We start from the raw sequence: 13,986 nt of genomic DNA on the forward strand, positions 1-13,986 counted from the left end.
ATTTCTCCAAAGAAGACACACAGATGGCCAAGAAGCACATGAAAAGCTGCTCAACATCCCTAATTATTATAGAAATGCAAATCAAAACTACAATGAGGCATCACCTCACACCAGTTAGAATGGTCATCATGAGAAAATCTACAAACAAAAAATGTTGGAGAGGGTGTGGAGAAAAGGGAACCCTCTTGCACTGTTGGTGGGAATGTAAATTGATACAGCCACTATGGAGAACAGTATGGAGGTTCCTTAAAAAACTAACAATAGAATTACCATATGATCCAGCAATCCCACTACTGGGCATATACCCAGAGAAAACCATAATTCAAAAAGACACATGTACCCCAATGTTCACTGCAGCACTATTTACAATAGCCAGGTCATGGAAGCAACCTAAATGCCCATCGACAGACGAATGGATAAAGCTGATGTGGTACATATATACAATGGAATATTACTCAGCCATAAAAAGGAACAAAGTTGGGTCATTTGTTGAGACGTGGATGGATCTAGCGACTGTCATACAGAGTGAAGTAAGTCAGAAAGAGAAAAACAAATATCGTATATTAATGCATATATGTGGAACCTAGAAAAATGGTACAGATGAACCAGTTTGCAGGGCAGAAATAGAGACACAGATGTAGAGAACAAATGTATGGACACCAAGGGGGGAAAGCAGTGTGGGGGTGGGGGTGGGGGTGTGATGAATTGGGCAATTTGGGTTGACATGTGTACACTGATGTGGATAAAATTGATGACTAATAAGGACCTGCTGTATAAAAAAATAAATAAAGTAAAATTCAAAAAAAACAGAACAGGATCATTAAAAAAATTGTGATGTATAATATAAAGCTTTCTCATATCAAATGCTTTCTAGAAAGGTTATTCTAGTTTACCATTCTACCAATATTATACGAAATTGCCTCTTTTCCTCACATTCTTGCCAAAGCATCATCAATTTAATGAATGAAAAATAGTACCTTGTTGATATTTTAATTTACATTTCACTGGTTATCAAGAAGGTTTTTTTCAAAAATGTGAGTACACTCCATTTTATATATTAGAAACAGCATCTTTATTGTAATTATAAAACTTGGTTTGAGCATAAGTTAAAAAAATGAGTAGTTTCAATTTCAAGGAATTTAAACCACTAGATTAGTTCCAACTAAACATATCATGACACCTCAAGGAACTTTATAATGAATAACACCTACTTTACCAGGGAGAGATTGATAGTGAAGAGGAAAATAAATGATCTCAGGAATTGATTTAATAAGTCAAACAACAGAGCATCCCTCAGAGGTATGGAAAACAAAGATTATATTTCAAGGAACAGGGAGGGGGTTTAGTAACATTAACTTAACATGTCTCATTTTTATTATTTTACATGAACTTTAATATATTCTCACAAACTGATTGCTTCAAGAAATAAAAACGAAACACCAAGCAAAGAAAAAATTCTTGAAAGGTAATACAAATAACTTTGGGATCAAACTCATTTCTTATAAAATGGGAACCTTAGGGGAAAACATCCATATCTATAATTTTATGTAACAGATTAAGGTACAAAATTTGCATCTGCATAAGGTTTTATCTCACTGTGGTCCATGCCAAAGAGGCACCTGACAGGGAAAAATTTGATGTTATATATACTGTGTCTCCTAGAATAAAATTTTAGTCCATATTTTTCATCAGGATAGAAGGCTTAATTAAGCTTTGGTATTTGTCCAGATTGCTATATCCCAATTTTGGATTCAGGACCTGCAAAACAAGTTGCCTCACTGTTATTAAAATATGGAATAAAACAAATGTTATTTGGAGACAGTATATTCTGTTCAACACAAAGATGGCAAATACTGTGGAGGATACAGAAAGTAAATGCAGAGCAGGGACACTCCTAAACTTTTTCTCCTCCTAACAAGGAAAAATATATACCCGTCTAGGAGTGTCTTTGGTAAGTAAGGATAACAGACAAAAGCGGGGAAGAAAAAACCAACCCCATAGGTCTTTACCCAAAATTCAAATGAAACCAGCCTTCTCTGGAGTCTCCAAAAATTGTTTGGCTGCTATAAGCATTTGCAAAAGTATGTTGAAAGTATATTTCAAATGAGTCTCAGTAGAATTAGCATTGAAGAGCTCACACCCTCCAGAAAGACTCCTCTGACCACGGTCTTTCCCACCCGTTGCCAGGTGAGAGGGGACTTGCTTATGTCTCCAAATCACTGAAGTTAAAATGCACGCATCTAACAGCCATTCACCTGACTGCACCCACCACTGAGATGCTATGAATGCTATTGGGATAATTTCTCACGCTTGCCATTGGATTTGATTTAAGTAACTAGCATAGCTCCTGACATGCAGCAAGCCCACAATCACCATCTGTTGGATTAAACTAAATTCAGAGCTACAGGAACATGTTCAATTTGAAATCTAGGCAGACTATTGTAAATATTTTAACAATGGCATTCAAGATAGGTTTCTATGACAGCCATTTTCTTTCTCTACAACAAGGAAGCAAGGAGCTTTCCTTAAATTTAACTAAATAAAGGGCTATAATTACTCTTTAGCCTCTACATATCTTACCTGAGCAATAACCAGATAGCCACAGACTTCATCTCCAGCCTTGGTCATAGACACTGCCAGCACCAGGTCTGGGTTACTCACCAGGTGAAAGGTCCTTGGGAAAACAGGATTAGGCCCATTACAAAGCAGCATGACAACTTAGAGCTCCCTCTGTGCCCCTTATCTGTGTGTTGCCTCTTGTCTCCATACATACTCTGTGCTAATGGATGTGAAAACCTTTGGGCATTTCTCCCAACCATAAGCACAATGTTGAGGTTCCTCAGTGCAGAGTGCTGGAAGAACACTGAAGGAGAAAGAGGCACTCCTGTTCTTTCTCGCTGCTGCCTGGGGTCAGTGTTTGGGAGTGAGGGTGTCCAGGGATGCTCTGTCCCAGCCACGTGCCCAGAATGCACGTGGTCCTTTAATACCCTCACAGCCCAGGCCTGGCCTGGTGATCAACTGCTTATGGCCCTCCCAACATGGACACCACGTGCTCCAGACCTTCTGCTGTACCAGCAGCCCCATATCTTTGCATCTCCACGTGCCCAGCAATAGCTGCACACCCACGTACGTTCCAGAGGGTTACTTCCTGCTTGCCCAGCAACCACAGAACAGATCTGGCCATGCAAACCAACACATTTCCCTGCCATCCAGTGGACAGCACCCATACTTCTTCCAATGAGCTCTGAACTCCAGCCTTAGGGAAGGGACCCAATCCCAAGTTTGTCCTCAACCCCCTCAGCCCTAGAGTACCGTATAGAGGTTTTTATTAAAAAAATCTGATAGTTACTCGTTTAGCATAGCTTAATAATTCTTTATGTTAAACATCCCTTGTTTAAATGACTGCCTGTTTTCTGTCTCCAGATTGTACCCAGACACTCTCCTCACCTGTTTTGCTGTTGTGAGAGGCAGTGTGGCAGAGTGATTAGGGGCATGGATGCTGGAGCCACAATGCCTGAGTTTAAATCTTGAGTATATCTCAAGACCTGCTTAACAACTCTCAGCCTCAGTTTCCTCATCTGTAAAATAGGATAATGGTGCATACCGCACAGGACTTTCAGCCTGAGAATATAATGAGCTAATGCATAAAAAATGTGTGGAATACTGTCTGGCTCATGGCACTTAGTATGAGCTACTATTATCAATTGTTGTGATTTTTTTTTATAGCTTTCCCTCAAATTCTTCTTTTCTAAATGAGTATTCCCTAAAAGTCCAAGATATATATTGAATGTTTTAAGTTATCTTATATTGGAACTAAAATAATATATTAATATTGGAACTAAATTATCTATATCTATATAAATAACTATCTCTATGTATATATCTATATCTATATATAGATCTATATATATAGATATATCTATATCTATAAAAATAATATATTAATATTGGAACTAAATTATCTATATAGATAACTATTTATATCTATACAGATATATCTATATAGATATATCTATCTATCTATATATATAGATAGATATATCTATAAAAATAATATATTAATATTGGAACTAAATTATCTATATCTATATAGATAACTATCTATATAGATATAGATATATCTATATGTATAGATATATCTATCTATAAGATAACTAAGTTATCTTATATTGGAACTAAAATAATATATTAATATTGGAACTAAATTATCTTATATTGGAACTAAAATAATATAATAATATTGGAACTAAAATAATAATTTTTGACTGAAAAAAAAAGAAAGCAAAGTACAGAGCTAAAACCCTCAAGTTCTTTCCCGTACATCACTTAAAAGCAAGAATAGACCGAACATTCAAGGATATTGTCTGCATAGAAAAAGCCAGTTCTTTATGTCTGTCAACATAGTTACATTACAGACCAGCAGTGGCATTCCTGCTGTGGAAAATATAACTAGTCCCGAATATAAAATTTAATGATGTGGGAGTGGAGGAAAGGGGAGAAAGCGGGGGTGGGGGAGATCTGTGATAAGAGTAACGTATTTTTCCTTTCAAGACAAAAAATTCTAGATATCTAATTTAAACCTCTGAACATAAAACAAAATATCCTCATTGTAAAGCATTTACAAAATACTAGAAAATATAGTAAAAATTAAAACAGAATTTGAAACATCGTTTATATTCCTAAGACAATCACTATTAATCTTACAATGTGTTTCTTCCTTCTAGTGTTAGTTAACGAAGTGTCAGTTTAAATCCAAAGTGGGTATTCAATTTTATCAAATACCTTTTTAGCATTTATCAAGTCTGTGCACAGCACGAGAGCTGGTATTCAATATTGTTCATCTCCGTAGCCTCAGCATGTGGCATAGTTTGCATCTTGCATTTTTACTGGCACTCAGTAGTAGTCAGATGAATGAATGATTGTATATTTCCTGCAACAACTTACTGAGGTGCCTAGATTAGTTGCCTAGCTTTCTCTGTTTTTGCTGCCTAGAATAGATGTAGCAACTTCTCCCATGCTTCAGTGCCATGCTCAGCCATGATAGTGTTGACTTTTCTTTTCCTTTTTGGACTGTCAATTGTCACTTGCCCATCGCAGGAGTGCTTACATTCTGCAGGAAGCCTGAGCTTTTAGACTTCTACATAAAGCCCACTACGTGCCAAACGGCAGTGTGAGAACTGACTCTGCGTCCCAGAGATATCCCAGCACGACAGCACAGCCTCTTCTACTAACCCACAGTGCGAGTGCATACAAGTCACTTCATCTTCTTGAGCCTCAGTTTACCTAGCTTTAGAATCAGGTGACTAAGACTAGAAAAATTTCAAAATCTCTTTCAGCTCTGAATTCCACAACACTGTATTTTCCCTTTTATAATTTTGAAACTTGTTGAAGGGGATTTTTTTCCCTGAGCATTTTTTTCATATTTCCCTTTTGAGACCAAATGATTAATTCAGATTGTGCCAGGGTTGAAAATAGGAGAAAGATACCAGTTTGTCTCAAAAGTTGACCTGGACCATTTTTCTGTGTGGCTAGAAACCAAGTAAGTGTGTCTTTGGTAAGCTCCTACTGCCCGCCAGTGCCCCCTTGCTCTTATACTGCTTTCTTATACTACTCTCCTAGACCATGTGCTCTCCCAGCTAGGCCTTGTTCTCATAGTCAAACTTTCCCTTACGAGGTTATGCTTATAATTGCTTAAGATATCAGATTTTCTACTTATTCTCTATTTTAAATAGAAGGCCAAAATGAAAAAGTAATTCAAGACCCAAAGGACTGAATGAAAGGACTAATGGTAGAAAATTCTAGGCGCAGTGATAGCACTTGGCACCTCCCGTCATGCTGGCAGTGAGCTACTGGGCTTCTGCTCTATTGACACAAATTCTGATTGGTAAGTTGCCTCAATAAATGCTAATTTACTGCCTGGGAAAAATATGGAAGATCAAAAGACTATGGTTCACATAAATGGAATTTTCTACAGGTTTCTGCTACGTAGTGTAACCCAAGGTTCTCCAGGCCTCACCAGCTTATCAGAACAAATGGGTTTCAACACCCAATTACACGAAAAAGAAAAATGTCAAGGGAAAATGTAGAAGAAAGCTCAGAATTACTGTCACTATACAGACATTTCTGCCATGGGACATAAGTTCCTCTGAATAATGCCCACATCTAATCATCAAGACTTCTGCAAAACCTCTCCTGCCCAAGTGTCTGTGGGAGTCCCTAAACGGTGACCCATGTGTTCAGGAGCGAACCCTGTCCCACTGCCCCTCCCCCTCACGGCTCCACCTCTTCTCTCTGGACCCTACAGTTTCCAGCCAGCGATCAGTCAATACCACCATCTCCCTCCAACTGTCCCTCTCTTCTACGGCTTGACATGGGAAGGCCTCAATACGACAACATTGCAGAGCATTCTGGAAAGTGGAAGGAAATCGGAAGAGACCATCCTCTTTGGTGTTACATGTGGTTAGATTTTCCAAAGCAGTAAGGGAGTGCCTAGAGTTTTAGGCGAGCTTCCCTTTGTTTTTACTTAAATAGCCTTCCTGTCCTCCTGATTTCTCCACAGCACTTAGGGTGAAAACCAAAAGCAGTACAGACACTGAGCGGGACTCAGAACTTGCTCTCTCTTCTGATGACCAAGTGTTCCTGAGTTAAACTTATCAAGTGTGGCTGTCTAGTGCCTGGGGTCACTCCTCTCATTCCCCATGCGTGTCCACCCTATAGCCCTTCAGCCATACTCGAATTCCAACTTAGGCTCAAGAGGGACCTCTACTGCCAAGGCAGTAAGATGTAGCTCTAAATTCCAGAAATGTAGAGATGGGGTAGCACTAGCTTCGTGGGCAGGAATTTTTATGTTTTGTTCTTTGCTAAAGCACCGGCACCTAAACCACTGCCCTTGATAATCTTCTGCAGCTAAATGAATGAATTCTGGTTCCACAAAGCAAACCGTTTGCAGGGCCAAAAGCCGGCTTCTTAGCTCCCCTGTCGCAAAGTCAGCTTAGCTAGGATAAATGGGGCAAAAGAACACATTCACCAGGTCTGTCTACAGGTTGGCTTTTCAGCTGTCTCTGAAACAAGGCTGCATGTGTTCCTTGCTGGCAGCTCTGAATCTCAGACAGTGAGCAGAGGAAGGCTAGCTCCTTTCCTGTCCATGCTGGGCCCTCTGCTGCCGCCTGCTGAAGATTATACAGTCTCTCTCAAAGCAGCGATCCCCTAAGCCTTTTGCATCACACATCTTCACAGCTCTTTCCCAGAAAAAGAAAAAAAAAAGTATTACACAGATACACAAACACATTTTCTGTAGTATTTCAAGAGACTGAAGAGGGCCCTGGAGCCCCACCATATAACACTAATGGTAGACTTTGAAGCAAACCATCTAAAAACCAAGGAGTTGTCATCTCTCTTGTTAAAGAAATTTCAAGCATGCACAAAACCAGAGAGAAATGTATAAGAAACCGCCACAGACACAACAGTTATCAACATTCTGCCATGCCTGTTTCATCCCCTCCCCCTGTCCCCATTAAAAAAATTTTTGCTTTGCTAGAATATTTTAAAACAAAGCTGAGATCTCTCTTAATTTTATCTGTAAATACTACAATATACATCCAAGTGATCAGGACTTTTTTTAAACATAGCCATTAAACCATTATGACACCCAACAAAATTAACAAGACTTCCTTCATATCATCTGGTACCCAGACTATTTTAAATTTCTTCTGATTGTCTCAGAATTAACCTTTTTGACAGTGGTGGGCTTCAAGCTAGATCCAAACAAGGGCCAGCCATTGCACTGGGTTGATTTATCTGATTAGGGTAAGAATTCAATTCGATTTCACTGTGTGAGTGGAAGCCACATCAGTTGGTTATATGATGGAAGTAGGGGAGAGAGGGAAGGCATGCATGTGGGGTGGCGCAGAAGACTGTGTTAATGAAAAGTACTGCAAATTTTTTAAAATGGGACTTTTTAGAATTCTTACTTGATTTTATGATGTTTTCAAATCACACAAATAAGTTAGATGAGAGTCTAGCTCTCTCTTGACCTCAATGGCCCATTAAAACTATGAACCTGGGGTTTCCCTGGTGGCGCAGTGGTTGAGGATCTGCCTGCTAATGCAGGGGACACGGGTTCGAGCCCTGGTCTGGGAGGATCCCACATGCTGCGGAGCAACTAGGCCCGTGAGCCACTACTGAGCCTGTGCGTCTGGAGCCTGTGCTCCGCAACAAGAGAGGCCGCGATAGTGAGAGGCCCGTGCACCGCGATGAAGAGTGGCCCCCATTTGCCACAACTAGAGAAAGCCCTCGCACAGAAACGAAGACCCAACACAGAAATAATTAATTAATTAATTAATAAACTCCTACCCCCAACATCTTCTTTAAAAAAAAAACAAAAAAAAACAACTATGACCCTAGTAGGCTAGAGTTCACGTTTCTTACCTGAAGCTATAGTGGATGAGTTGTGTGTAGACTACTGAGCACTTACGTTTGACTTCACAATCTTTCTCTTCCTTGAGTAGGTTAAAAATATTATTGGCCACATTAAATAGAAAATCCAAAGTCCTCAAATATACCCCTGCCTGGTCTGTGGGGACCATGCTGGATCTCTTAGGCTCCTATTCACCCTTTGATATATTGAGGCCCAAATATAATGGGTTTACCTGCTGTCTTCCTTGTACCTCCAGTGTTGATGACTATCATCTGCTTTTTTCTCCACCAAAACAACCTCCATGCCTGAACGCAGGCTGGGGCCTTGCACCCCCAAGACTAGCTGAGGAGAAGCATAGCTTATAATTTGCCCATCTCTGTATTCAAACTGCTGGTGGCACACCTTCTGCAGTTTACTCTGTTTTGGAGAATGGCTGAGATAAAGAAAATCCCATTAGTGGCAGAAAAATGTCCTGTGCACTGATGTGCTGGAGATAGCAAGTTCTGTGGGCAAGAGACCCGCCATGAACCAAATTCACTTATAATGCGGAAGCACTATCATCAGGACAGCAGCAATGTTACTTGCTTTGCACTGTCAAGCTGATGTAAAAAGTAGAATTCTGAGTTTATTTTATATTAGAAATAAATATTTATCCAAGAGAACATGAGAAATTCATCAGCAAAGAAAAAATCCACTTGAGATAATTTAAAGGGAAAAAGAGGTAGGAGTAGGAACAGGGCAATGAATCAGAACAGAGAGAAATAAAGGAGTTCTGTTCAAATCATGATCATTTCTATCCTCCATCTACAGAATCCCTGGCAAACAGAATCCCATTCTCCAAGTTTTTGAATCTTCCCTAACAACTCATAAAATATCATAAACCAAAATAATGATACACTAATAAGTTAATTCAAAGGAATCTCATACTTAAATATCTCTTAAGGCATTAAGCAGACTTATTAAACCTTATTAAAAATCACAATGCATTGGCAATTAATTTGTAAACGTCTATTAAGTCTCTACTATGTGCATGGACTAATGCTAAGTGTTGAAGTGCTAAAACTGTTTAATTCATGTAAACTGCTACAACATTAAGTAAATGTATAAAGATTATGGAATAATACCAAGTACTATAGATTCCTGTCATTTCACTGGACATTGACCAGAGAAAAAATAAAGTTAAAAAGGAAGAAATTGCATTTTACTAATTTCTTAAAGACATCAAGGCATTTTACATGCTTATTCATAAGTTCATTTACACATTCATTCAACTAATATACAGGCTCTGTCCTAAGTTCTCAGGAGGCAAAGATGGATGAGCTTCCCTTTTAATAGAAAAGACACCAGTGAACGAGAAATTACATTACACAGCTAAAGTGAGAAGGTACTTGCCACCAGTACTTGTAAATACTTCAGTCAAAAACACAAGAAACACAAAAATCTGTGTGTTGATGTAAAGAGCAACTAACAGTAATGTAAATCTTCAGTAATATTTTTGCCCTAAAGTGAGTGAATCTAAGACCAGGTAGAAATCTCTAACAGGAATCCCTTGCAACTTTTTACCTGTATTTCTTCTCTGGTTCCACATTTTCAAAGAGCTCTTCTTCCATTTTCTTTGGAAGACTGTCATCTTCATCAAAGTTATGAGAAGTTTCCTGCCAGGCATACCTGAGAAGTGTGTGACAAGCCTTCATTCGGAGATGGGCTCTTGCATGTGAATCTCTATCAAGGTTCAGAAGGAAACAGAAGTCTAAGAAATCTGATTTATACTCACAGAATTTTCTCTGAGGTGTAGTCTGATAATATCCTGAATGATGTTGGTGGATCTGGAAGTCGTATTTCCATAATGGTGTCTAACACTGCAAATTCACATCCTACTAATACACAATTTAGATTTTTTAATATAAAGCTGCAAATGAATCCTCAATCACATAATAAGCAGCATTCATCTTTGTTATATTTACTCAGGAAGAAAATGGGGTCATGTATTATATTTCAAAACTAAGATTAAGACTACTCAGTAGTTTTGGAAATTCATAACAAACGTGTAATGAGACTCTTGCCTACTCCATAAATGTGTCATAATTCTGTCTGGAACAGACAGCCTAGATTACTAGGTTTCATAAAATTTACTCATTAGACAATGTTAAGGAATCTTAATAACTTTTCCTCTCAATAGAAAAATCTAGAGAGACTCAAATAGCACCAGCACAAACGTGCCAGGTTTTGATAGAGAATAATACACAAAAACACTTAGAGTAAATAGTCATAGTTTGAATAACTGAGTCAGCCTTGTGGCCTCTTATTAAGATGAAATCGTGAATGGAAACATAACCACCATGCAGATCTGAATATATCGAATCCCCAGGCACTGTTTAGGGTACACTTGCTTCCGTGGGATCATGACACAACTGAGGACTGCTCTGCTGAAGGCAGGATAAATACACAGGCAAGCATACTTCAGCACTCTAAATGTACATATGTGTAAATAAAGTTCTCTGGGGGAGGCTGTGGTCACCAAGGTGCTTGCAGTAATTTGATGTAACTGCAAGCAATATCGAATTACCCAAATCTCCAGGGACAATTCCTGCGTTAGCAGAGCAGACCATACACTTTTCAAATGTAACAAAAGTATTACGTGTGGATATGAAATTGGTGGGTAACAACAGCCTTATTCAGAGCTGCAGCACAAGCAGCTTCTGAAGACAAAAAGCTCATTAACAGTTAAAGAAACAACAGTGCCATCTTGTGTTGAAAATAAAAAGCACAGCTTTCCTACCAACTCAATTTCTTTGAGGGAAACAGACAAAAAAAAAAGTCATTCTTAGACATAACAAGATTCTTCCTCCAAATCCAGATGGGATTTTCTAACTTGGGATATCCATATACTCCTCGACTCCCAAGCAAATGAAGGACAGTCAAGTTAGTTTTAGAACAGCCATTTAAAAATACATCTTGCTTTATTGATTCATGTCCATTCATTCATTCATATAACTAGTCATTATTTAATCATTCATTCCTTTAACTAATATTTCTTAAACATCTACTATATTGTAGGCACAGAGTTCTAAGTATTGGGGATAATAGTGGTGAACAAAACAGTTAAGTTCTTAGGATTCACGGAGCTTACATTCTAGTGGGAAGAAGAGAGACAGTAGATAAGTAAATGAATAAACAAACAATGGATATCACAAGTGGAATAAAACAGGAAATTGTGATGGAAACTGGGTGAGGTGGGGTAGGGTCTACTTTACCAATGGAGTTATAGAAGGATAGAGGTATTCTGAATTATTATTTCAACATTAAAATGGGCCGCTTTGTGAAATAGTGATCTCCCTGTTCCTAGGAGTATTCAAGAAGAGGCTGGATCAAACGAGCTTGCCTAGAATGTGCAGGAGATTCCTGCATTATGTTTTTTTTTTAATTGAGGTATAATTGACATATAACACTATATTAGCTTTGGGTATATAGCATAATGATTTGATATTTGTATATATTGCAAAATGATCCCCACAATATGTCTGGTTAACATCTATCCCTGCAGATAGTTCCAAAAATTGTTTTCTTGTAATGAAGACTTTTAAGATCTGCTCTCTTAGAAACTTTCAAATATGAAGTGCAGTATTATTAAGTCACCATGCTCCTGCATTATGTTTTGAGTGGACTCAAAGAATTTTAGCTCAAAGATTTCAGGCCTTGATGAAATCTATGAATCAGAACAAGAATCTTTGCTCTCAAAGATGCTCTTTTTTTTTTTACTTTCTATTTATTTTTTTCCAAGTGCAGTATAATAACTCAGAGGCTAGATACATTCTTTAGAAGAAGAACAAAAGGGAATGTTAGAAAAGTTTATGGCCAATTCTCTAACAATTGAGGAAGATACAATATAGGTCAAATCACTCTTTCTGAAAAAGGCTTTCTGGTGCCTTTGTTAGTGTCAGGATGTAGGACCAGATGAACTACCCATCAAAATGAGGAAGTTTGATTCCTAACATAAAAGTTAATATTCTTGTAATTAAGGATAGAAACAGTTATTTAAAACAGCTTGTATACCAATGATTAATGAAAATTAATTTGTATATACAAATTAATTTTCAGTTATTGCAATGGTAATTGACTTGCTATTTTTGGTTTTATAATTTGGAAACTAATTCAATGATTCCTTCATTTATTCTGTAAATGATGACAAAAGTCAGTTATCCTGGTCTTCACACAACACGTGTGATAGAGTTTTTGCCCTCAAGGAATTCCCAAATTGGTGGTGGTTGGTGGAGTAGAGGGGAGGGAACTGATAAGTACATTGCTAGTACAGACATTGTCATGATTGATTTCAATGATAAAGAATCCTTCCACAGACCGAGGACGGGGCAAGTCAGCTGGAGAGAAATGAATATGTGGTGAGAGGCCTGCAGCAGTGCATCAGTGGAGTAGGCCGCAGCCCAGAGACAGCTTGTAGCTGCCGAGCTGGAGCTTGGAGTTCATGTGGCACAAAGAAAAAGTGTGGAGTGGAGGTGGGCATGGGGGTACAAATGAGGGTTAATGACAGGCCTGGACCAGGGTCAGGAGGGCTTGGGATTCCAGACTAAACATTGTCTTCTGTCTGCAATAGGTAGCCATTGAAGAACTGTATAAAGAGGATTGTGTTTTAGAAAGATTGTCCATAGATGAAACTTCAAGGTGAATTGGCAGGAGGAGATTATGGAGATAGAAACCAATCAGAAAGCTATTTCAGCAATCCAGGATGATAACTTATATTAACATGCATTCAACTTGAACCTACATTAAGGAAGAAGCATAATTGTTCCTGAAGTCCATGTTTATGGAAACAAAAACATGATGAATTCCTCAAATAAATGTCTCCAGTTCTAAGATTCCAGTCTTTTAAAAATAGCAACATCATATCAAAATTACTGAAAGTAGATCATTGTGCTTGTTGAACACTGAAGCTCCAGCTCTATCCTTTTGCCAGGAAACTAATTAAATACTAGCTCTTCAACTTCTATTAGTTTCACAAACTTGGCGTGGGTTCCCTGCATGGGCTCTGTGGTGTTACTGAGCTAATGAGCTGAGTTCAAATAGGAACCAGGTAACTTTTCTGGCCACACTGATTACTTACAGAATTTCACTGGAAGCATTTCCCGATGTTAAAGCATTTTTTTGCACTTGCTTTTCCTCTGGTTCTATAATTTGCTTCTCTTCTCCAAAAATTGGTTTCCGCACAGCAAGCTTGGCTCCCAACACAATGTCACTTTGGACTTCTAAAACAAGAGCTGAGGAGAAATGCACAAATTGCATGGACATATTAGTTATGACCTCAGAGCACTAGGATTTTGAAAACACGTGTTAAAATAAAAATGCAGAAAATTTCCAGCTATTTGGTCTAAGAGAATACATTCTAAGTATAATTGATAGTTGCTCTTTAAACTAATAAATTGGATTTCACTTAATTTAATTTTTTGTAAATTCCTCTCAAGACATTCTCAGTCAAAAGTGCTAAAGAATAGGTCTTTCCAAAAATAAGTTAGTTATAAATTCTAACTATTCAAATGGGTTCCATTATTTAGATGTAT

At 38.2% G+C, this 13,986-nt stretch overlaps 1 protein-coding gene across 1 annotated transcript in view; it reads right to left on the bottom strand.

The window, feature by feature from the left end:
• DCDC1 (doublecortin domain containing 1) overlaps window positions 1–13,986 on the bottom strand; it is a 465,581-nt gene that overhangs the window by 60,465 nt on the left and 391,130 nt on the right. Inside the window, 4 exon segments of the mRNA XM_060019694.1 lie at window positions 2,581–2,674; window positions 8,649–8,849; window positions 9,980–10,138; window positions 13,533–13,686. Coding sequence (XP_059875677.1) covers window positions 2,581–2,674; window positions 8,649–8,849; window positions 9,980–10,138; window positions 13,533–13,686 — 608 coding nt within the window.

This window comes from Delphinus delphis, chromosome 8 (genome assembly GCF_949987515.2).
Source record: "Delphinus delphis chromosome 8, mDelDel1.2, whole genome shotgun sequence".
Taxonomy (NCBI): domain Eukaryota; kingdom Metazoa; phylum Chordata; class Mammalia; order Artiodactyla; family Delphinidae; genus Delphinus; species Delphinus delphis.